The following is a 25084-nucleotide window of genomic DNA, read 5'->3' on the forward strand; positions in this document are numbered from 1 at the left end:
TAGGTCGCATGAAGACATCGTGTTACACCTATTAGCACTTTAAAATGTAGAGCAAAGGATAAGCAATTTTCGGTTAATGTTTACTCATCAATTGAAAGCCAATAAACTATAAAGTATTTCCTGTATTTTAAAACTTAGAAGTTTATTGTTAAATTAATGTAGTGGAACATTGATGTGTAGGGAGTAGGGACTAGGGACAGGTAATAGAGGAGGAGGAGAGTATAATCTGAGGGCGATCTTTCTGCAATGTTATTTAATGGATCTATGTAAGTACGAGCTTCTGCCCGCGGCTTTGCTCGCGTTAAGAAGTATTATTATATACAAACTTTCATCCCCTATTTTAACCCCTTGGGGGTAGAATGGATCAAAATCCTTTCTTAGCGGATGCCTACGTCATAACAGCTACCTGCATGCCAAATTTCAGCCCGATCCGTCTAGTGGTTTGGGCTGTGCGTTGATAGATTACCATGTCAGTCAGTCACCTTTGAATTTTATATACAGAGTGTAACAAAAATAAGTGATAATACTTTAGGGTGTGTACGTGTTCCTTGTAGAGAGTTCACTGTGAAAGTGGCAGCGCTGAAAGACCAAAAATTTTTTACACTTTTGTATGGGGAAACTCGTGACGCTCGGGCCCTTGCCCATACAAAAGTGAAAAAAAATTCGTCTTTCAGAGCTGCTACTTCCACAGCGAACTCTCTACAATGAACACGTACACGCCCTAAAGTATTATCACTTATTTTTGTTACACACTGTATTAATATCCTTTCGATGTTATAATATTAGGTATATCTTATCGATTACGTAGAGCCTGTCTGCAGAAACATGCTCAATGCTCATCCCTCTCATTGCTTCCTTATTGACACGACAGGCGGCCTTGAAAAGAGGTCTAGTACAACCTTTCTCTTAAAGGTCTGCAACTCCTACGTATGATGTTAATCAAATACTTGTTTTTTAGTTCCTTGCTACTCAGTTCTCATCAGTCATACTCATCAAGTCATCACCTTTAAAGCCTATAAATTAGTAGCGATTTTTGAGCTCTGCTAATAATATCTATGGACGCTTCATAGTTGGCCCCGTCAGTGTGGCTCCGTGGTTAAAGTACCTGAAGGACTTGTGTTACCAGACATCGAAAATATATTTAATACTTTTGTATATTTAAGATTTTCATTATATGATACACATATTTAATACACATCCATGATTCAGGAACTTAGAAAAACTTTTTGTTCCGTCGGCGGGATTCGAACCCCGGCTTGAGCTACCAACAGCCCACCAACTGAGCCACAGAGGTCGTCAAATTATTATCATCTAGTAGCTACTGGTGAAATATTTGAAAACAAATCTGTAAGTTTTTACAAACATCTCAGTTTTTAATCGGCCAGTGTTTGTAGAGATTTCAGGCGAGTTTTTATACAGTTTAAATTCTGTTTTCGAATTTATACCCAGACCAGAACAATTATTATTTTAAATCTGAGTTTCAGACGCTAAAGAACGAAGAATATAACTTAGTCACTACTCAGTACTCACTAGTCACTACTTAACAAATTGTTTCTTTCTCGCATAATATATAATTTTCTTTGTTTCACCATTCACAGTCCATTCTATACAAGGTCACCTGTCTAAAATAGAGCCAGTTCTTGCAAAAACAACGCAACCTTCACAATTCGAAATAATCCCTTTTCATGCCTTACTACACAATATTTTGTTTTGTAGAATGAAAGTACAAGTATGTTTAAAAATAATTTCCATATAGTGACTGACAGCTGTTGTTTAGTAATTTATTATTATTAGTACAGTAACATTTTGCGTCATGTTTTTGTTGTGTTATTTATTGCAACGAGACTAGTTATTAGTAAGAAGTCGCGTAGCTTAGGTATTATCGGACTTCGGCTAATTAGCTCTGCTAATAACTTTCATATTTTGCCAGAGCACTTACTAACGCCATTAAAACTAGTTAATCATATTATTATGTATATTTATTCTTTTGCTACATTCATGATACAATTCTAATTGTTGTCCGCAAACATACTTTTCCGTCATAAAACTAGCATTACACTTACTTACTTTAAATTTTGGGAAAGTTTAAAAAAGTATAATTAATACTTACCTGAATATTATTGTCAAAACTGATTCAGTTGTTTAGGCCTACACAGGCAGCAGATGTACAGTTTTATAACATTAGTTCATAATATGAATTTTTCACCTAGAGATTGAATCGGCAATTTAAAATTCATAGTGTGCCTAAAGCCTTATAATATCTAAAACTAATAGAGTCACTTTCCTCACTTTTTTGCTGTCACATTCCTCGTCAGGTTTAGAGCCTACCTCCATGTTTGGTTGTGAAACCCGATCTGCCTGTAGCTTCCTCAATAATAAATTACATTCGCCAATTAAATTGTTATTATGACACCTCTTTTTAAATCTCTTTTTAAATAAGCGTGGTGTCATAATAACGATTTACTCAATAATAAAATATTTTATTATCGGGTTAGGGAAAATCAACCAAATCTTTGTTTCACAATTAATGAAAACTAGCTATTTGACCGAGCTAAGCTTGGTATTCGATAAAACACGAATAAAATGACATTTTCTAAAAATCATTTCTAGCTAGATCGATTTATCGCCCCAGAAACCCCCTATATACTAAATTTCATGAAAATCGTTGGAGCCGATTCCGAGATTCCAATTATATATACAGGGTGTAACAAAAATAAGTGATAATACTTTAGGGTGTGTACGTCTTCCTTGTGGAGAGTTCACTGTGAAAGTAGTTCACGCTGAAAGACCAAAATTTTTTTTCACTTTTGTATGGGGAAACTCGTGACGCTCGGGCCCTTGCACATACAAAAGTGAAAAAAAAATTTCTTCTTTCAGTGCTGCTACTTTCACAGTGAACTCTCTACAAGGAACACGTACACACCCTAAAGTATTATCACTTATTTTTGTTACACACTGTATATACCATAATTGCTCGTTTAAAGATATAAGATTATTTCTTAAACTTTGCTGCATACCTCTTAGTTATTTTTTTACCATATTATAGCTCATTAGTCATTAGTCATTAGTCATTAGCTCAATTTCATGCTTGAGTTTAAATAAGCAGCCATGTAGCTAAAGGCTATGACAGCCACGGGTCGATTATCTATACTTAATAATTATTTTTTATATTACCTAAGTACTATTATAATTACTAATTAGAGCTAAACAAATTCTTTCTTTTTAGTTCCAGACTCTACCAGACTACAATTTCTTCAGAATCTTTCCACGATAAATTGAATAATTGTTATTTTTTACTTGTATCAAAATTACATAGAAGCCGTCTACTATCATGGTATTCATAGAACGTAGGAACACAAACGACAAAGCCGTTATACACATAAGACCTCAAATACACTCGTCCTTCCCGCAGAACTGCGATGAATACGTGTAAAGAAAGCCTTTTTTGCCTACAAGACAGTAACTTTCCTGGCGTCCACTTATTTGGGATCGATCGTTTCGATCTATTCAGCATTGATTTTTTATAATTTGCATTTTGCTGTCTAAGGATCGAATCGTTCCAACATGAACAATAGGTGCTTTTTAAAAAAGCATCAGCAAGAGAGTAGTCACTAGTCAGATAAAATCCCTTTTTCTCTCCTATTATCCAATTGCTTAGTAAAAATCCTTTTCCATGTTCTCATAGGAATAAATACAGTATGTATTTGATGGACCTAGGTATGGACAACTTTCTAAAGTATATACACTTATTCTAAACATCGGATGAATCTAATAAAGCCTTTAGAAGCGACAATAAAAGTGGGCCAACTATTGTCGCGAGGCCTCGATGTCCTGCGGCAGCGATGAGCAACATTTGGCAATGAGGAATGACTCACTATGCAAATTTTCTTTCCTGGTTCATTAACCTTAGTATCTTAGACAAGGCTTATCAGTTATCCAGAGTGCTTTCACCTAGACTTGTCGTGTTCTCGTCGTTGGGTTATGACTTATGATGATTGCGAAGGAGTATGCACATTCGACGTCCATCGTCGTTACATTTTACGTGGTAGAGCCATGCTTCGGCACGAATAAGCCGGCTCGACCGGTGAAATACCACGGGCTCACAGAAAACCGGCGTGAAACAGCGCTTGCGCTGTGTTTCGCCGAGTGAGTGAGTTTACCGGAGGCCCAATCCCCTACCTTATTCCTTTCCCTACCCTCCCTTATTCCCTTCCCTTCCCTACCCACCCCTATTACCCTATTCCCTCTTAAAAGGCCGGCAACGCACTTGCAGTCCATGGGCGACGGAAGTTGCTTACCATCAGGTGACCCGTTTGCTCGTTTGCCCCCTTATTTCATAAAAAAAAATCACGGGCAGATTAGTTATAGACGAATATGCCTCTTACAAGTTCGTTTTACCTTGTACCTATTGGTTCATGAATCATGAATAATCATAGAAGATAACGTGGGGAGGAGCCTTAAGAGGAGTCCACACCGCCCTTTTTTCCATACAAACGTTGTCCCCTGTTTCCTCCCTGGATAATAAAAAAAAACTAGTAGAGTTATAATTTTTTTCCTGAATATCTACGGTCACTAATACAATGTCCCTATGTTTTCTTTTTTTTCATAATTTAATTATTAAATAAGATATGAACGTTCAAAAACCCAAAAAATGGCCAGATTTTCCGCTGTTTTCAAACGTCCAGAAAACAGATTTGGCTAGATTATACAAAAAAAAGCAAAACACAGGAACACAGCTCAAGCCTTTTTTTAATCTTTAATGAAAAAAATACTTAAATCGGTTAAGTTTTGGAGAAAGAATCAGGGGACAACGAATCGTTGATTTTCTGGATTTTCTGCAGTTGTTTCTATCGCGTTCTGCGGTATAGGCTTGAGGTAAGGGAGACAGCTATAGATATTACACGTACTTTTTTTCATTTCTCTAGCCCCTGGGCCTCTATCATGAGCTCTTAAATCCATTCTTTTTACGTCCTTATCTGACTGTATAAGGACGTAAAGTGAATGGATTTAAGAGCTCATAATAGGGCCCCTGGTGTATCTTCTTAAGACGAAATGTCTCAGTTCAAGCCGTCTACTGTCTAGAGTCTAGTCTAGACTCTAGACTCTAGAAGGCTAGGAACGTGCTAAAGTACGTGTGTAACACTTTTAGATTAAGATATGATTAACAACTTTGTTTTTGATGATGGTTTTTTTGCTAAGCCTGTTGTTTACCGATGAGCTAGCAAACTTAACTCGAAAAGGCTATAGTTTCTGTAACTGATGGTTTTATTATGTATAATATTATGTATGCAGTATTATGGTTCTATTATGATTCTTATTGAACCTCTGTAGTAGGTAAATGATGCCATGATAAGACACCTAAACAAATAAGTTATAACACGCAACGCTGTTAATAGCAATTAATAGATTCATGACAATTATTATCATTAATTACTTATTGACAACAGTCATCTTTAGGGAATACTTTAATTATTTTAATGAAACCAAGATTACTCCTCTAGGCGCGCGTCGCATCCTTAAATTTTGACATAGGTAGTAATTATGTGAGTTGTGACTTGTGACAATGAATGTGGCTACCTAGTTAGTTAGGTTACTAACAGACAGACAAACACACTTTCGCATTTATAATTTTAGGCCCAGATTCACCACCGTCTGTTAATGCAGCTTGTTAAAATATCATGTCTTCTATTTCATTCATATAAAAAACGAAAGAGGTAACGTAATACTAATTCGGGCATTAACTATAACAGTCGTTGGTGAAATTGTGCATAAGTTTGGATGACCGTCTTATAAAGTGCCTGATAGTCTGAAAGGCTCGCGGCTCGCGGCTCTTTGCTGACACACAGGCGATTAAGATCGTCGACGGTCGAGCCATAAGTCCGCGTACTTACTCGCACGTCTGTCACCCCTTTTCATGCTGGGAGAGTATCAGCCACGAGTCGGAGTATGAGAGCGGTTCATCAACACCAGACTTATGCAAGTATCTTAGGTTCTAAGTACCTCAGACCTAACGCATGCTAACAATGCACAGCACGGGGAAGTGGTACAGGTATGTGGGACATGTTGATTCCGTTTCCTATTGTCACTTGTCATTGCAATACCGTTCAGAGCTGCTTTACCCCTGGCAGAACCTTAAGCTGACGGCTTAAGGATCAGTTTTCAGTGCTCCATGGTATACCTCAGACCTCCCACCGAGCTATGTTATAATGAGTGAGACGTGATGACGTGAAGTAATATTATAAGTACCTACATTAGTAAGAAATAATTACTTATTAGTGTAGTCAAGTGCATAATCTTGTTACTAGTAGGATTAGTAGCGACCGACAGTATATTATAAGTTTATGGTAGCGACTATGCTTTAGGAGGTAACACAACTGTTCTGGGAATCCCTAGGCTCTAAACTAAAAGAAGATCTTGTTACCAGTCCCAAAACTCCCATCCCATATTTGGTTCTCCACAAAACGTACTTATTCTGAAAAATTTGGTGATCACAAGATTTAAGGAGGGGATCACAAATACTAATTGGCAGGCTTCCTTACTTTTGTAATCCAGTGCGGCGAATAATATACACGACTGGTTTTAAAGATCAGGCGCAGAACCGACTTTTTACACGCCCATCCGACGCATGAATCATCTTCCTTGTGATCATAAGGTGATCAGCCTGCATTGTCCCAAATACAATTGTAAACAATATTACTTATTTTTTTGTCCAACCGCAGAAATCTACCTCCGAGAGATAGAGAGCCAAGCTCTAAAACACTGGACCTTAAAAGTTAAAACAATCAAAATATGTTCCTACCTACGAATAATAAATAGTTTTTATTATTCGTAGGTTCCTACCAATAAAAAATTGTGTAACGATTTTGTAACGTGTTACTAATAACTTATAAGTTATAAGTTTAATCTATACTAATATTATAAATGCGAAAGTATCTCTGTCTGTCTGTCTGTCTGTCTGTCTGTCTGCCTGTCTGTCTCGCTTTCACGCCAAAACTACTGAACCGATTGCAATGAAATTTTGTACACAGTTATTCTAGAGTCTGAGAAAGGACATAGGCTACATTTTGATGTGGGAAAATATCTTATTTCCATGAAAATATCGATGAAAATTACTTCGCATTGCGCGTGGCCAGCGCTCATCCCGGGGGTCCTGGGTTCGAGTCCCGCAGGCGGAACAAAAAGTTTTCAATGTTCCTGGGTCTTGGATGTGTATTAAAATAATATTTCAAAAATCTTAAATATATTTTATGTATAATATTATAAAAAATCCAGAAATATATCGACGCGATGCAATGAACATTTTAGTTCTAATACGATTCAACAGATGGCGCTTTTTTTTTTTTTACTTCGTTGTAACATAGAACTAATCATACTTATTAGTTGTTATGTTTTTGTTTATAGTTTTTAATACGTTAGAAATACTAATATTATAAATGCGAAAGTATCTCTGTCTGTTTGTCTGTCTGTCTGTCTGTCTGTCTGTCTGTCTGTCTGTCTCGATTTCACGCCAAAACTACTGAACCGATTGCAATGAAATTTTGTACACAGTTATTCTAGAGTCTGAGAAAGGACATAGGCTACATTTTGATGTGGGAAAATATCTTATTTCCATGAAAATATCGATGAAAATTACTTCGCATTGCGCGTGGCCAGCGCTCATCCCGGGGGTCCTGGGTTCGAGTCCCGCAGGCGGAACAAAAAGTTTTCAATGTTCCTGGGTCTTGGATGTGTATTAAAATAATATTTCAAAAATCTTAAATATATTTTATGTATAATATTATAAAAAATCCAGAAATATATCGACGCGATGCAATGAACATTTTAGTTCTAATACGATTCAACAGATGGCGCTTTTTTTTTTTTTACTTCGTTGTAACATAGAACTAATCATACTTATTAGTTGTTATGTTTTTGTTTATAGTTTTTAATACGTTAGAATATTATGTTTAATAATGTTATCACTTGCTATAATAATAATCAATCTATCTTATCTTATAGAACTCCTACTGCATTTCTAAGGAGTTCGAGTGTGTTGTGTTGGCCTATATTCCATCCAGAAAATATATCAATGCAATCAACATTTTAATTCTAATATATGAAAACAGATGGCGCTTTATTTTTTTACTTCATTATTATAACAGAACTAATCATACCTACTTTATTATATATTATTGTTTTTATTCATAACTAGCTGTTGCCCGCGACTTCGTCCGCGTGGACTTTAGTTTATAGCGCGCGGTGTCAACAAAATTTGTGTCAAATTTAAAAACTTTTTAAAACCCTGGTAAGTGGTACCCCTCTTAGGGCCGCGCAGCGCGCTACACCGGAATGGCAGCGCTGAAAGTGCTCGCCTCGCCGCTGCCATTCCGGTGTAGCGCGGCCCTTAAGAGGATACAACAGCGGCTAGAGAAATGAAAAAAAAGTACGTGTAATATCTATAGCTGTCTCCCTTACCTCAAGCCTATACCGCAGAACGCGATAGAGACAACTGCAGAAAATCCAGAAAATCAACGATTCGTTGTCCCCTGATTCCTTCTCCAAAACTTAACCGATTTAAGTACTTTTTTCATTAAAGATTAAAAAAAGGCTTGAGCTGTGTTCCTATGTTTTGCTTTTTTTGTATAATCTAGCCAAATCTGTTTTCTGGACGTTTGAACACAGTGGAAAATCTGGCCATTTTTTTGGGTTTTTAAACGTTCATATCTTATTTAATAATTAAATTATGAAAAAAAAATAAAACATAGGGACATTGTATTAGTGGCCGTAGATATTCAGGAAAAAAAATATAACTCTACTAGCATTATCCAGGGAGGAAACAGGGGACAACGTTTGTATGGAAAAAAGGGCGGTGTGGAATCCTCTTAATTAATCAAAATACCCAAAAACAGCTGTGCAGTGTGCACATAATCTGTACTAATATTATGAATGCGAAAGTATCTCTGTCTGTCTGTCTGTCTGTCAGTCTCGCTTTCACGCCAAACGCCAAAACTACCGAACCGATTGTAATGAAATTTTGTATACTGATAGTCTAAAGCCTGAGAAAGGACATAGGCTACTTTTTTACTGGAAAAAAGGGTTGTAAGGGTCGTAAATTTGTTCAAAAAATTCATAATAGATGGCGCCGTGCGTCTTCTACATCGCGCTGACGCTTGCTCAAAAGTCTTTCTATAAGAGGTGGTATCATCTTACATTTGTTATATCTATTCTACGGTATTAAATAACTCAGTACTCTATCTGTGCAGGCAGTGACGTAACCTTAATACCAAATTTCACCAACGACTGTTAAAGTTAATGCTCGAATTAGTATCACGTTAGCTGTTTCGTTTTTCATATGAATGAAAGAGAAGACAGGATATTTTAACAAGCTGTTAACACTAACAGACGTTGGTGAAATTGGGGCTAAACCTATCAATGATAAATAGTTTATGGGTAAAGTTGTGTAATTGGGGGGCTAAATAAGCTTTAAAATTTGGCATAATATATAAAGTTTAACATACAAAAATGAAGTACTTATTGTTTGCACACTGCACAGCTGTATTGATTTAATGGGTACCAGGGTTTTTTTATAAAAGCTTTTGACACCAATTTTGTTGACATCGCGCGCTAAAAACTGAAGTCCACGCGGACGAAGTCGCGGGCAACAGCTAGTAGCTTATAACGCCTTCGTGGCCTAGTGGTATAGACTATAGAGCGTGGCTCTTGACTCGGAGGTCGTGGGTCCGATTCCCGCGTTGGAAACATGTTATTTGCAAGTTTGGTTAGGACAATGCAGGCTTATCACCTGATTATCTGACAAGTAAGATGATCCATGCGTCGGATGGGCATGTAAAAAGTCGGTCCTGCGCCTGATCTCTCGCCGGTCGTGTCGGTCTTCCGTCCCACTGGGTTATGAGAGTAAAGGAATAGAGAGTGCTCTTGTGTACTGCGCACACACTTGGGCACTATAAAATTACTCCTGCGTACAGCGTAGCTGGCCTGGTTTCAATGAAACCGGCCACCGTCACCGAAACCGGTGTGGGAGCTATTATAGCTTATAAGTTATAGTGCACCCCGCAAGAGGTCACAAAATAGGGTCATTAAAAACACTAGACCACGGAGGAATACGTTATACGGCTGATTACGGCTGATTCAGCAGTATTCTAGCGACATTACAGGCTTTATTTACAAGTGTAGTTGCGAAACCATCTTATTCATGTGTCACAAACCACAGTAACTGTACACAGATTGGATAACAAGCGCCTATTAGAGCACCGGACGCGCATTGTGCGCCCACACCCACTAACTGTTACACCCGTGCGATTTGCAGCACGCCCGCATTTCCCACTGATTGACCTAGGTCCAAGACGTCCTCCTGGCTTCTTTTAATGGGCTTTTACCTAAGGACGAGATATATACTTGCAAAATTCAATACCAGGGCTTCTAAGTACGAGTACGTTAAGAGGATACACCAGGGGCGAGAGAAATTGAAAATAGGTATTTGAAAATGTATTGCTGTCTCACCAATCTAAAGTCTCCCACCGCAGAGCGCGATAGAGACAACACGACAAAAGTTGTAATAAAAGAACAGAAAATCTTCGATTCGTTGTCCGCTGATTCCTTGTCCAAAACTTAAACGATTTAAGTACTTTTTTCATTAAGAATTAAAGCAAGGCTTGAGCTGTGTTCCTTTGTTTTACTTTTTTTGTATATTTTAGCCAATTTTGTTTTCTGGGTGTTTGAACACAGAGGAAAATCTGGCCATTTTTTTGGGTTTTTGGACGTTCTTATCTTTTTTAATAATAAAATTATGAAAAAAAGAAAACATAGGGACATGCTAATAGTGGCCATAGATATTCAGGGAAAAATCATAACTCTACCGGCATTATCCAGGGAGGAAACAGGGGACAACGTTTGTATGGAAAAACGGCGATGTGGACTCCTCTTAAAACACCAGAGTCAAAAACCAGTTTGGCCACAATATTTTTTTAACGGGCTTTGTCCCACCAGGGCCACCACACATTCCCACCACTGTATCTCCTGTGTCGCCAGGATCGACAGCTGTGTCTAACTACGAAAACTCTGATATGATCTCAAGTAGCCCGAGGGACATTATAAAGCTGTCTTGGGACTCGCAACGAAATTAATGCGAAGAAAATAGGAGGAATAGGACGACTTCCATATATCACATTTCTCGTCAGGATCCAACCATGAAAATTCCTACCATTGTATCTCCTGTGTCCCTAGGATCGACAACGGTATCCAATAACTATAATATAATATTTTGATCTGATATCTCATATCTCATATCGGTGAGACCAGGGGCATACTAATGGCCACACATTCTCACCACTGTATCTCCTGGGTGGCAACAACCACCCTTTGATATTTCAGGCAGCCCGAGAGACATGCTGAAATTGTCTTGGAGAAATTATTCAAAAGAAAGTAGGAGGGCCGAAAGGTAATGAATAAACTACATATAAAGTTTAACCTTTAACACATTCAGTGCCACCGACTGGCCCGGGGCTTTGTCGTTTTCGAATTTCGATATAAGTACAATTATTATGTAAAATGTATGTTACTATTCGTGGCCCTCCCCAAATCGCTTTTTTATGAGCGGCTTCGGGCCAAGACGTCAAGGTAGGTACTTGAAAATAAATTATTAACTACTTTAATTAATTAAATGCGTTACTTTTCCGGTAGGTAGGTACGGCTACCCGTTTTAATGTTTTTGCTATAAAATATGATACAGGTAGTTTAAGGTTACAATTTATAACAATCAAGTAGGCTGCCAACCATTACTAAACTACAATAAAAGTAACGTTACGTTAATGTTAAGGAATTACTAGTAACCACATAGGTCTACCCAAAATATACGATTTTATAATTCATTTTTATACTTACCAACCAACCTACCAACCTATTATAATGTGCGCGTGCCTATTAAACCGTATACCGCCGTCTTTAATATGCAGTCATTTTCCTCAATTCTCCACACTTTTCATGTTATCGTTATCAAAAGAACAGTATAAAGATGGTATAAACTTATAAAGCTCAGAAAGCCTTTCCGAATAGATGGAATAGATTTCATAAATTCAACCACAGAGACATCTAGCGGATATCTGTAGAACTACGCATGCTCAAGTGTAACTTCTTGTTCAAAAGTTGACAGTTACATAACACAGATGGCAGTAGTAGTCCCACTATATTCGCTATTGTTCGGAAAAGTCAGGAAATCTACTGAAACAATTTTTTTCCACGATACGTCGTGCACACCAAAGGAATACAAATGAGCGAAAACAATTGATGACGTTATAAGGGGAATATTAAATTGGAAATAAGAATGAAAATATTAGGAGTAGGTACCTACACGCACTAAAAACAATGGAAATAATATGTAAAACTGTTTTAAAAAGTAAATTATTGCTTTGAAATAGGAATGTATCATTGAAATAGTTTTGGCGTTTGCAGTTTCATTCTCAATGTTCTTCGTAAATCACAGCTTTTTAAAGAATATTATCTCCGCCTATTAAAAATATAGAGAGTAGAGACCATAAATAAATTAAGTAAGTACCTACCTAAAACCTAATTAATAATATTACAACTTAATAACTTTGTACTTACTCAATGTAATTTTTTTCATTAATTTTTTTTCATTCCCAAAAAACAATAGAATGAGAACCGAATAAAATAAAAATTCATGAATGAAGTGTGACGTTATCTTACAATATAATATAATATTTTAGAATAATATTAAAGATAATATTATGTTGGCATCTTCACAAGAAATAAATAGTGACGCTATCGTCACATTCTCATGATAGAGCCAAAACTTTCGTTTACGTAAAGTGAAAAGTTTAATTTTCATCATCATCATCATCAGAAGCTTAAAAATAGAGCCAGTAGGTAAGTACTTGTAACAAGCTTCGGTTTAATTTTTTTTGAAAACGCGCTGTTCATAATTATTATTATAGGTCTACCAGAATCTGAATATAGATTTTAAAATAATATCCTTGATCATTGGATATTTTTTTAAATAATATGCATGTTTCACACACAGAAGAAGGCCGCTATAAGGAAAAATAAAAATCGGCCAAGTGCGAGTTGGACTCGCGCACGAAGGGTTCCGTACCATTCAAAATCTTTCCATTAATAAATTTAAGAGGATACAACAGCGGCTAGAGAAATGAAAAAAAATTACGTGTAATATCTATAGGCTCTGTCTCCCTTACCTCAAGCCTATACCGCAGAACGCGATAGAGACAACTGCAGAAAATCCAGAAAATCAACGATTCGTTGTCCCCTGATTCCTTCTCCAAAACTTAACCGATTTAAGTACTTTTTTCATTAAAGATTAAAAAAAGGCTTGAGCTGTGTTCCTATGTTTTGCTTTTTTTGTATAATCTATCCAAATCTGTTTTCTGGACGTTTGAACACAGTGGAAAATCTGGCCATTTTTTTGGGTCTTTGAACGTTCATATCTTATTTAATAATTAAATTATGAAAAAAAAGAAAACATAGGGACATTGTATTAGTGGCCGTAGATATTCAGGAAAAAAAATTATAACTCTACTAGCATTATCCAGGGAGGAAACAGGGGACAACGTTTGTATGGAAAAAATGGCGGTGTGGAATCCTCTTAAAAAAGTAGTCAAAGAGCGTTTGTGTGCCAAAGCTTAATATAAGGTCAATGATTTCATAGAAGATGGCACATCTTGGGAGTAGGATGGCTTCTTGCAAGGCTACTTCTACATCATTATATTATGACTTACAATTATGTATGTTGACATTGTATATAGGTAATATTAAGTTACAAAATTGTAAACTTTATTTTAAAAGAATAATTTTTCTCTCACTTTTTTGGTAAAAAGTGGAACCCGTGCGAGTTTCTTACGCCGGTTCGTCTCACCGGGGTAGTTCCCGAACCGGTGGTAGACATCAGGTAGACATTCTGAAAAAATTTGATTCAAATTTACTCAGAAATAAAACATTTTTTATTTTATTATTTTTATTTATTTTATTATAGAGCAAAAATTGGTAAAAATTATCATGTGTTTTTTGTATGGGAGCCCACGGAGCTAATACAAAAGAGCCCCCTTAATGATTTATTTTATTTAAATTTTATTATTAATTATTAAAGCATAAAAAAAACTGAGTATTTTGTGAACATTTCAAGTGCCTACTGCCATTATTTATATCGAGTAAAAAATAGCAAAAAATTACGTTTGTTGTATCATGTATGGCAGCCCCCCTTAAATATGTGATTTGTTTTGTTTTTAGTATTTGTTGTTATAGCGGCAACAGATAATATAAACACAACTTATAAAAATTCAGAAATCTAGCTATAGCGGTTCTTGAGATACAGCCTGGAGACAGACAGACGGACAGGCGGACAGACAGACATCGAAGTCTTAGTAAGTAATAGGCTCTCGTTTTTTACCCTTTGGGTACGGAACCCTAAAAAGGATCAAAATGTTTTATTCCAATTACCCCGGTATTGCTAGAGTCAATTTAATTTCTCACTTTTTGCCATCAGATTCTGATAGATCTATAACGTGTCTATAACTATACAGAGGGATGCATAATCGTTATAAGTTTTTGCCGTACATTACTTGTACCCAATGTGATGGCGTTGTAAGTTGCCGTTAGTGACCGCCGTTCGGTTTCGGCCAGTTTCGGCAAAAAAATCTAGTTTCGGCCTTAGTTTCGGTTTCGGCCAAAATATAGCCAAAACTTTCGGCCTCGCTGAAACTGGTGCGTAGTTCGGTAAACTTCACAGTTAAGTCGTGCTTACTAGCGGGCGAGGCCTAGGATCAGTTCGCCACCATCTATTTAATCGTGTTTTGAAAATTACGTTTCGGTTTGTTGTATCGGAGCCCTCCTGAAATATGTTATTTGTTTTGTTGTTATATATATAATTGGAATCTCGGAATCGGCTCCAACGATTTTCATGAAATTATATAGTATATAGGGGGTTTCGGGGGCGATAAATCGATCTAGCTAGGAATCATTTCTAGAAAATGTTATTTTCATCGGATACCGAGCGTTTCTTCGTTAATTAACGATTGACGGATTAACGAGTTAATGCCCAGCTATGGATTTTAGTAATAGGTTTACGTGGTAAGTTGTAAGGTACGGTTAGCGACAAATAGTGTAGGAGTTCGGTGCAACCTGTATGGCCATTGACAATTTTGTAGAGGAGTAAAAGACAGTGAGTAGTTTTCCGCATCTTAAGGCAAATAATTTTGAAGAACCCGAGACGTTGAGTCGGGTCGGTCGGATTTCACAATCTTCTCTAAATCACGATTAATAAATCTAAGTTTATGTGACATCACCCGATAATTTTACATTATTTCATCATTTTAGAGTCTAGTTACGTTATTTCACCAACATAAAAGCAAGAAACGATATTCAAACTAACCAAACACTTCTGACAAAATTGTCATCTTGATATTTTTTCACTACACTGTGAAAAAAAAATAGACTTTAACGGCTTTTATGAAGTTGAACCATACAATATTGGACGTTCTGAAGATAAAACTCGGATTTGCTGTGAACGCATGTAGTTTACGTTAGTGAAATGTAATTTGGTGCTATATACGCGTTTATACGTTTAGAACCGATTTAGTGTGCACTAAGCGCGTTTAATTTCTTATCTTAAATCGCACCTAAATAAAATAACTTGAAATAACTTTTGCTTAGGGTAATCCTTCGTTGTAAAACATTAAAGAGGGATTCACCACTAACATTTAAAACTTCGTTTTATGAAACTAAGTACAAGATTAAACGCGTTCATATGGCGAACTTAATCTAGTTTGATTTCGAATAGACTTCACAATCTTCTTTTAATCGCGATTAATAAATCTAAGTTTACGTGACGCCATGCGTTGATTTTACATGTTTTTACCATCTTGGAGCTTTTTCACTTTGTTTTATTACCAAAAGAAAGAAACGATAAGTAAGCCAAACGCATATTTTGAAAACTGTCATCTTCACTTTTTCTTCATCTGTGTTTTTCTATTCGCCATAACACTACACTAATATGACAGTGAGTTTTATGAATTTACAGTAGTATGGATTTGCTGTGAACGATGCTGAAAGGCAATCAGGTGTTTTAAACGTGTTTATACGTTTAGAAACAGTTTAGTGTGCGCCAAGCACGTTCAATTTCTTTGGTTAAATCGCACCTAAAAACTTGGAATCGGATAAAAAACGGAATACCGTATAGAAGAAAAAGTTTCTAGGGAACAGATCGAGTCTAAGAATAATAATTATTTGTTTTGAGATTTGTCGCAAAAGTAAAAAATCCAATGTGGCACATATTCTTATGTCTTAGTAAATGTTAAAAATCGATTTTAATTTTTTATCAAGTTTCGGTTTCGGTTTCGGTTTCGGCTGAAAAATCAGTTTCGGTCGGACACTATGCCGTTGTAAGTTGGCGTTAAGTTATGTAACTTATAAATATGAAAAGAATGATATCCTTGCTTTCTTTACTTAAATCGGTCCAAATCGAGTTTTTCTCATTTAATTTTTATACGAATAAAAAAGCATGATACTTAGAGCTCTGTTTTTGTTATTTTGGTTGGCAAAGGACTCTAGTCAGTATCTACAATGAAACTAATAATATAATAATACCTATAATTTTCAGCGCGTATCATTATCTACTTATAAAATTCGTGCTATTTACAAAAACGATTTTAATGTAGAGTCTCCACATTTTCATCAAAAATTCGGACAACTTGTTTTTGTGTCTTGATTTTTTCAAGATGAATTTGAAGAGGTCAATAGAACCTAGACAATAGATACAGTGTAAACATGTCTAGACTCTAGACATCGTTTAGACATTTAGGCCAGTAATTGCGTCACAAGTCACAGTGAATGATTAACACACCCACAAGAAATCGTAGCTCGGCCTTGGGACAAAACTGTTCACCTTTTGGCGGCCAAGTTCAGTTTTCAGACGAGACGTGAGGAAAATTCATCATCATTTCTTTAATAACGTCTAGTCTTAAGAAGATTGAATAAATATTTAACCAATAATCTCTAAAGTAACTGCTGTCTGCAGGAAATTTATTTGCGTACGTGTTGAAATGTAAATAAAATTGAGGTCATTCTTAAAAGATGACCTACTGAGAAAGTGTAACGCTGATGAGACATTTAAGTGCTAGGTTTTATATTTTTATGCGAGCAAACTCAGGCCTTGATACGAAATCACTTTTTGCGGGCGCGAGCGGCTAGCGTGAAGCGTGGAGAGCAATTTTCCCGCCACTCTGGCGCTTTCAGTGTTCAGCGTGACGTCACTCGCACGCCGCGACCGCGTGTTGCCCCGCGTCCCGCAGACGGCGCGCTCGCTCAGTCCGCTTCTGACGTGACTCCGCAGTCCGCATCCCTCGCTATGTACGACCACCCCATACTCGTCCATGTTGGTCACGCCAACGTTACGTAGACTCCGGTATTGCTGAAGATGGTGTCGAAGTCGCGAGGCGCTCACGTGCTGGTATGGGAGCAGCCCGGCGTCGAGGAGCCCGAGGGCTACCGCGGTGAGTGACGTCATCGGGAAACACAGAAATATTGACGTTTGTTTGAATTTGGAATGGCGCGTTTTAGTTTTTTTGTTTATTTTTTTAAGATCCCGAAAAGGAAGCAACGACTTTCATAATTATATATTACATAATAAAAATTATGTATAGACAAAAAATAAAATACAGTTTTTTCAATAGCAAAGTGGAAATAATATTTTTCTCTGATTACACGCATCAGACGCGGCGCGCCCACGTGGGATTTCCGTTTCACGACAACATTAGAATTCGTGCCGTAAAAAAAATATTTTAAATAAATTGCTATAAGTAATAGGTCTACCAGAATCCGATGGAAATTTTTGACAGCAGATTTTCACAAAATATCCTTGATCATTGGATAAATTTTTATATTTGCACAATATATCAGCCGCTATAAGAAAAAAAAGGATCAAAATGTTTTATTCCAATTACCCCGGTATTGCTAGAGTCAATTTATTTTCTCACTTTTTGCCATCAGATTCTGGTAGACCTATTATACTTATATTTAATTACTTAATATTTATATTTTAATAGTTTTCGATCTTCTTATTAAGTTATAATAGATTGTATAAAAAATCCTCCCTAATCCTCCTCCTCCAAAAATCCGTCCTAAAAAACATTAACTTTTGGTCACTTAATCAATTCATTTATTTTTTAACTGCCAATGTTATTTCGGCATCTTATTTTATTATTATTGTTTATAATTATTACTTATTGTAATTAAATATTTTATTAGGTGGTACGGCTATGGTAAACTATGATAGTTAGTTTAAAAAACATGCAAAATTATTGTTTACCCCTAAAACCTCTAGTATCTACTAGAGGTTTTAGGGTTAAACAATTATTTTGCATATTTTTATTTTTATTTTTATCGTCATGGAGTAAAAATGTGCCAATATTTAGACTGCACGGTGCACACCAGCATGATAGGCCTGCCTATTATATTTACGTTTGTTCACGTCATAAAAACGTTAACTACATTAATCATGTGTAATTAATAAATTAATTATGTACTATTAATATTATTGAATCCATTGGTATTATTATGCGGAGGTATCAGTCTCTTCCGTTTAAAATCTCTTGGGTAAGTACTAAATGTACTCAGTAAAATAAAAAGGGAAAAACAAAGGTTGGCCAGTTGGAGGAAACGGGGCACTATAGGAAAAAGAAAGTATTAAAAAAAATCTATAAAATTATTCATCACAATTTCATATAATTTATTATGAATGAATATTATATTATGGTATTATATTATGGGAAATAATAAAACGAGCGAATAAAAAATTACTTTGCGACTGATGATGAACATACTGTTTTAATAACAATATGAGCGGCATTAATTTGACTGAGCGAAAAATAAACTAAACTAACGACTAATATTGATTTATAATAAAATCCAGGATGAGCTTACAAAAAGTGGATTGCGATTAATCTATTTCAGATATTAAAAGTCTATCCGAGCGACTGTATTACTAAGTGAGCGACTGGAAATACATAGCGGGCAACTTCAATAATAAATATAGAGTCAATTTTTCTAAGTGAGCTTATTTATTACGAGCCACTAAAAAGTTCACTTTGAGCAAACCTTTGTGAGCTGCTTTATTAATGATAATTGGTTACTGATATTCTATTTGAGGCTTTATATTTTATATTTTGATACGTGTTTTAATGAAAACTATATATTGTTAAATGCGTGCGAATTCGAATAGGGGCGGAGCGACGAATCGTTGTAGTTAGGTGATTTGGGCTGCGGACCAATACGACTTTTTTGGGTTAGGTTAGATTTCGCTGCGCTTCGCTGCGCTACGCTCCCAGCCGCCTTAGCCATCGTGGTTATTTTTTTGTGAACCACCCAGAAGTAGGAGTCCCGCGTAGCGGGGCTCCATCGACTCATAGTTGAAGCCAGTTGTTTTTTTTGGTATACGTCACCATTAAAATTTTTAACCATTTCTTTGACGTTCCGTTAAGGATTATAATTTGTGTAATTTATTAATGATTTTTATATATAAACAGGGTTTCGTACCAAAATAGAGCAAAAAGAGGCAAAAGTTGTGCTTTTTGTATGGGAGCCCCCTTAATTATTTAGTTAATTTTTATTTTTATTATAAATTATTAAATTATAAATGCAATTGAGTATTTTGTGAACATTTCAAATGCCTACCTGTTGCCATTATTGAGATCGAGCAAAAAAAGCAAAAAAAATCACTGAGGTAATAAGTACTAAAAAAATCACGTTTGTTGTATGGGAATAAACCCTTAAATATTTAATTTATTTTGTTTTTAGTATTTGTTGTTATAGTGGCAACAGATATACACAATCTGTTAAAATTTCAGAAGTCTAGCTATAGCGGTTCTTGAGATACAGCCTGGAGACAGACAGACGGACATACATCGAAGTCTTAGTAATAGGGTCCCGTTTTTACCCTTTGGGTACGGAACCCTAAAATTCTTTATAACGATAAAAATCATTATTGATGATTGATTTAAAATGTCTACGTTTATTCTATATTTGAAAGTTGAAACCGATACATAATTGAGTTGTAACTAGGGAATGCAATCTCGTTCTCGCGAGATCTCGGCCTTTTTTAGCGAGATTGATCTCGGACGAAAAAAAGGCGAGATCTCGCGAGTTTAACGAGATTGCACTTGAGCATAAAAACGTCTTATTTGAAGCGCTGACTGACACGGACGGAGTTGCGATCACGGAGTCAAAACATGGGGGAGCTGGCCTAAGCAACTGTGCACTGTGATTCTCAACTAGGTCCTGAATTTTGACTTCTCGTTATTTTGTTAGTTATAAAAGAACTATTTTAATACTAAAAGATTTGTGTTTGATAGTGCACTTTTATAATACTGGACGTCACGTTATCCTATGTTATCGTTTTACTGCGGACGTCCACGATATTACCGCCACGTCCAAAATTATAAAAGCGCATTAGAAGAGAAGATTGGCTGTTTCTTTCATTTGTTATTTGATAGATAGTAGATACGTATGTCAAAGTTTACTACTTAAAAATTATATCTTTTAATACTTATAATATTTATTACTTTTTTTCGTAATTTATTCAAATATTCGAATTATTTGCAAAAAAACCCACCAAACTGCTAATCTCGCGAGATCTCGAAATTGGCAAGATCTCGCGGTATTGTATTCATAAACTCGCGGGATCTCGCTTGAACCCCAATCTCGCGAGATTTGCATTCCCTAGTTGTAAGCTAGAATTTGGCAAATGTTTAGAAGCAGCTGCATTCGACTCGTGAAAACTGTACTTGAGTAAAACGCAATCCTAATTATACTGAAATAGCACGAGTGGGAATAACGAGATTGTTATCTCTTACACAGGGGCTAGATATACAAACACTATAGTTATAGAACTTATAATATTATGTTTTACTAGCTCCTATAATAATAAATAAGTACATATATAAATTATAATGTTGTCTTACTGCTGATGCTGGTCAAAGGCCTTTCCCAAAATCTTTTACTAGCTCGTTGTTGTAGAAAAAAGAATAAAATAATAATCGTCGTCTTTGTGTTTTATTTTGTTCTTGGTCATGCAGATCAATTCCCAAGAGTCCTATAGTCTAGGATGGGAGAATAATAATAAAATAAATAGAACGAGTTACCTTAAACAACACAAATAATATTATTTGTATTTTATGTCGATATAGTTATAAACAATTTTTTCATAATATAATATCATTGCATATAAATATAAAAAAGAATTTACACAATCTGTGGACTGTGTTAAACGAGTTATTCGCTAATTAGCGATTTTGAACTTTTGTGCCAAAAATTTAAATAGATCCACACGAAATTTCTAAAAATGGAATAAGTACTGAAAATAAAAACGTGACAGCTGTTTCCCGCAAATAGTAGGTTCAAAAGCTAAAATTGTATAATGCCCGATAAAAGTCAAGCATGTTTAACAATTTAGACGTTTTTGTGCTCTGCGTTGTACCTACACAACTCTCCTCTATCCTATAAGCTAGAATCTAGATTCTAGAAACTCCCCATGTAGGTATGTTGACAAAATTTAATTATAAAAAATGATTTTAATTACTTTATTAGGTATATTGTAGAAAAATGTGGCACCACTATTTCTAACTATTATTATTCAGCGTCACAATATTTACATCATAATCATAAATGTTTGCTAGGAATGATGACGAAAATATAACTAGTTACGTGATACGTTTATACATAATTCGCGTAAAACAAAGAATAATCCATAACATAATATAACAGATTGTATCGGTTTAGTCATGGTGTTACAGATAACTGATAAGATAATGCTTTAAGTATACATATAAATCATAATAATTTAGACATAATATTATCATACTGTGGCGTTGGAAAATCTAGTAAATTATATATTTTTCCCAAAAAAAATCTGGATGCACATCGGAATTGCCGGCAGAAATGGAAACGAAAGAGCAAAAGCCGACATATTTTCGTTGGACGATACCTAGTAATATACGAAATATCTTTAATATTTCGTATATTACTTTCTGACCTACGCCACGCCGCGCCAGTCAGTCTACATACCGTCTGTCTATGAATTATATTGTTAAGATAAGTTTCAACCACAAACTATAAATAATGGTTTTAACTTTATACTTACTGAACATAAACAATCGGCCAAATATGATATTTGGCTGATTGTTAAGTACGTTTTCATTTTCTGTCTTGTTGCTAGTAATTTTAGAACAATCAGCAATATTTACCGCCAAGCTGATCATATGACTAAATTACACTTGTACTCATGTACAATAAATGTTATTTCTTTATATTTATGACTCAGTTTTGCCGTTTGTGGTTGTCGTGATATACATCAAGAGAGAAAACCACAAATTAACGCAGATGTTTTTACAATGCAAAATCTTGCAGATTATAATACTTACTTATTGTCGTTTGGGTTGTTATGGTTTCAAGGACGACAAGTATAGGGGTTGCTTTATTAAGTAAAGTATAAGCAGAGTTACATAATAAAGAAAGCTAGAATGGCCGCCATATTGTGGGGTAAGAGAGACCCTTCAAAGGTATTGTACGAGAGCTTAACGTGGGGTTGCATTTGAAGGTTAACTCGCAATGTTTTGACCATTGATTTGTGTAGTTTGTTTTATTGAGTAGGGATTAAAGTTAAAAATAAATTCAGAATTATTTAATGTTATTCGTTATTTTAAATCAACTGTTTTAAATTTTGTTACTAATTTATACCTACTGCTACTGTCCATTACTAGAAGTATAACCTACTAGTCAAAGTAGATCTTAGAGAATGTTATTATTCGACAAATTTACTATTTGAATAATTCGAATAATTTACAAAACTCTTCGAATAATTCGAATTTTATTCGAATAATTAAAAAAATATTGAAAAATGCTGTAAACTCTGAATAAAAGTAACAAGAAGCTTCGTACAACCATGTACAACCTATTTTGTTAATACTATAAAGTAGGTAATTCTTATTTTTACTTTTATCAACATAAATCTTTATAAATGACATAGTTAATTTTTATTGTTCAACACTTTAAAAATGTTTATTTTAAGGTTACAGCTGGGCAATAAAAGAATGGCTATAAAGTGTAAACCGTTTTCGATCGTAGCACCTTTTACTTTTCTCATGTGATTATGCTTAAGTCTTGCTAGGCAGCAGTTGAGATTAAATAATAATATGATATTCGACGTTATGATATCTGTTCATTAATACTAAGCCAGCTTACCCGTCTTTTTGATATTTTCGATCCACGTTCACCTAGTTCAACTAGTCGGCTTCACCTGTGTCAATGTGGCTGGAAAGTCGAAATGATAAAAAAGGGCCACTAGAAAACTAACCCCACAACAAAGAGAAAAAATTGCTACGAAGCCCTGGGGGAGGGTGAAACAATCCTTGAGCTGGTGAATTTAGTAACTTGAAGTTTGAAAACTGCAATAACATGATATTATTAAGGAGCCATCGATATCATTTTTGATACTGTACTAACTGTTTCAATTACCTATCAGTCGAGGACTGCCGTGGTAAAGCTATTGAATAGCAAATTTTTATCAACTTGTCGAATCATAGATCACATCGCGAGCTTCAAGCCAGAAAGGCGTATAAAAAAATTATTTGTTGAGTTTGTTTTATATACATCCTTCTGGCGTAATGAACATGAACAACAATGAACTAAAAAAATGGTCAACGGCGACGATGAATGGTCATATACTCATTAGTTAGATCATTAAAGATGTAGAATATTCATGAATGTAATATTATTCTTCTGAAATAAACTCAATTATGTTCTTATTGCATATTAATTTTATGTTTTAAACAAAAATAAAAAATATTTTTAGTATTCGAATTATTCGAAAAATAATTTGCCGAATATTCGAATAAAACGAGTATTCGAATATTCGAATAACATACCCTAGTAGATCTACATAACGTTGCATTTTTACATTTCAAATCGTAGACAGAGAAAAAAGCATACTTATCAACAATTGTATTGTGCAATATCACGCTTCAATTTTACTGAACAGTTTATTTGACAATAAAATTAAATGTTTTCACTATTAACTCTAAACCGAAGCTCTAAACCGTAAAAATTGACCGTCTCTAGCTAGGGGCCCCGCTTACGTAAACATTTTTTTGGCTAGTCGTGTGAAGTATCGCATGTCACGTGCTCAACTAGAATCTTGCAAAATCATGAAAGAAGACATAAAAAAATTTTGAAGTAATTTCGTGACCAAATGGTTAGATCTTAGCATGAACTAGCCTCATGTGAAATATCTTACTTCCTGGTTTTTCTGCAAACATAGTTCGTTTCGTTAACACATAGCCCGATACCATATTAACAGAATGCCATCGATGTGTTAATGTTAATGTATCTTGCTAGATTCAACACCACAACACTCATTGTTTTGAGTTAAGTACCTAAAATATTAGCTACCGTCAACCATGTAATGACGTAGCGCGTATACAGTATGTGTTTTTACAAGGTTTGCTGTCTTTTTTGTCGTTTCAAAACATTTCATCAGTTTCTTATAGAATTAATTTTAAATATCTGCACGTACTTCGAATAAATATCTCAAACATATCCACACACACACTATCATTAATAAGTCAAGCAGGATTATACTTCCAAATTATTAATAATGCGCATGCAATCACGAAAACGTCATATAACATTCATTCATTCATGAAACATTCTAATGGGTTACAATATTATGATCTATATTATCTTTACTATGGGATAGACGAATAAATATACGTATTGTATAAGTATTATGGCTATGGGGTTAAGTATCGCGACAGTCTGGCGCCCTTTACCAATTACTAGGATAACTATGAAAGGGCAAAGGAGACATTATCGACTACTTACACCTTCTGAATCTACTGTCTATTCCTGTTCGAATTTGGTGGTAGCTTTCAACCTACTATTTACCTACTACTGATTATCATAAACTTTTAAAGCTTGTCTGCCTGATCTTAATGCCTATCTGTCTGTTTAGTGTTTGCAGTCTAACTATCAGTCTGTCTGTCTGTTACCTCTTAACCGATGTTGAAGG

The 25084-nt window shown here is 35.4% G+C and overlaps 1 protein-coding gene across 2 annotated transcripts in view; it reads left to right on the forward strand.

The window, feature by feature from the left end:
• The window catches only part of LOC121733384 (putative inorganic phosphate cotransporter), a 57710-nt gene that overhangs the window by 22343 nt on the left and 10283 nt on the right, over positions 1-25084 (forward strand). Inside the window, exon 1 of one of the 2 annotated variants that reach the window (XM_042123611.1) lies at positions 17313-17516. The exons of the other annotated variant lie outside the window; for it this stretch is intronic. Within the exon in view, the coding sequence (XP_041979545.1) occupies positions 17441-17516 (76 nt within the window). The 5' untranslated portion in view covers positions 17313-17440. Of the gene's footprint in view, positions 1-17312; positions 17517-25084 lie in introns of those variants that run through there. 2 annotated transcript variants of the gene reach the window in all.

The sequence above is a fragment of the Aricia agestis genome, chromosome 13 (assembly GCF_905147365.1).
Source record: "Aricia agestis chromosome 13, ilAriAges1.1, whole genome shotgun sequence".
NCBI lineage: Eukaryota > Metazoa > Arthropoda > Insecta > Lepidoptera > Lycaenidae > Aricia > Aricia agestis.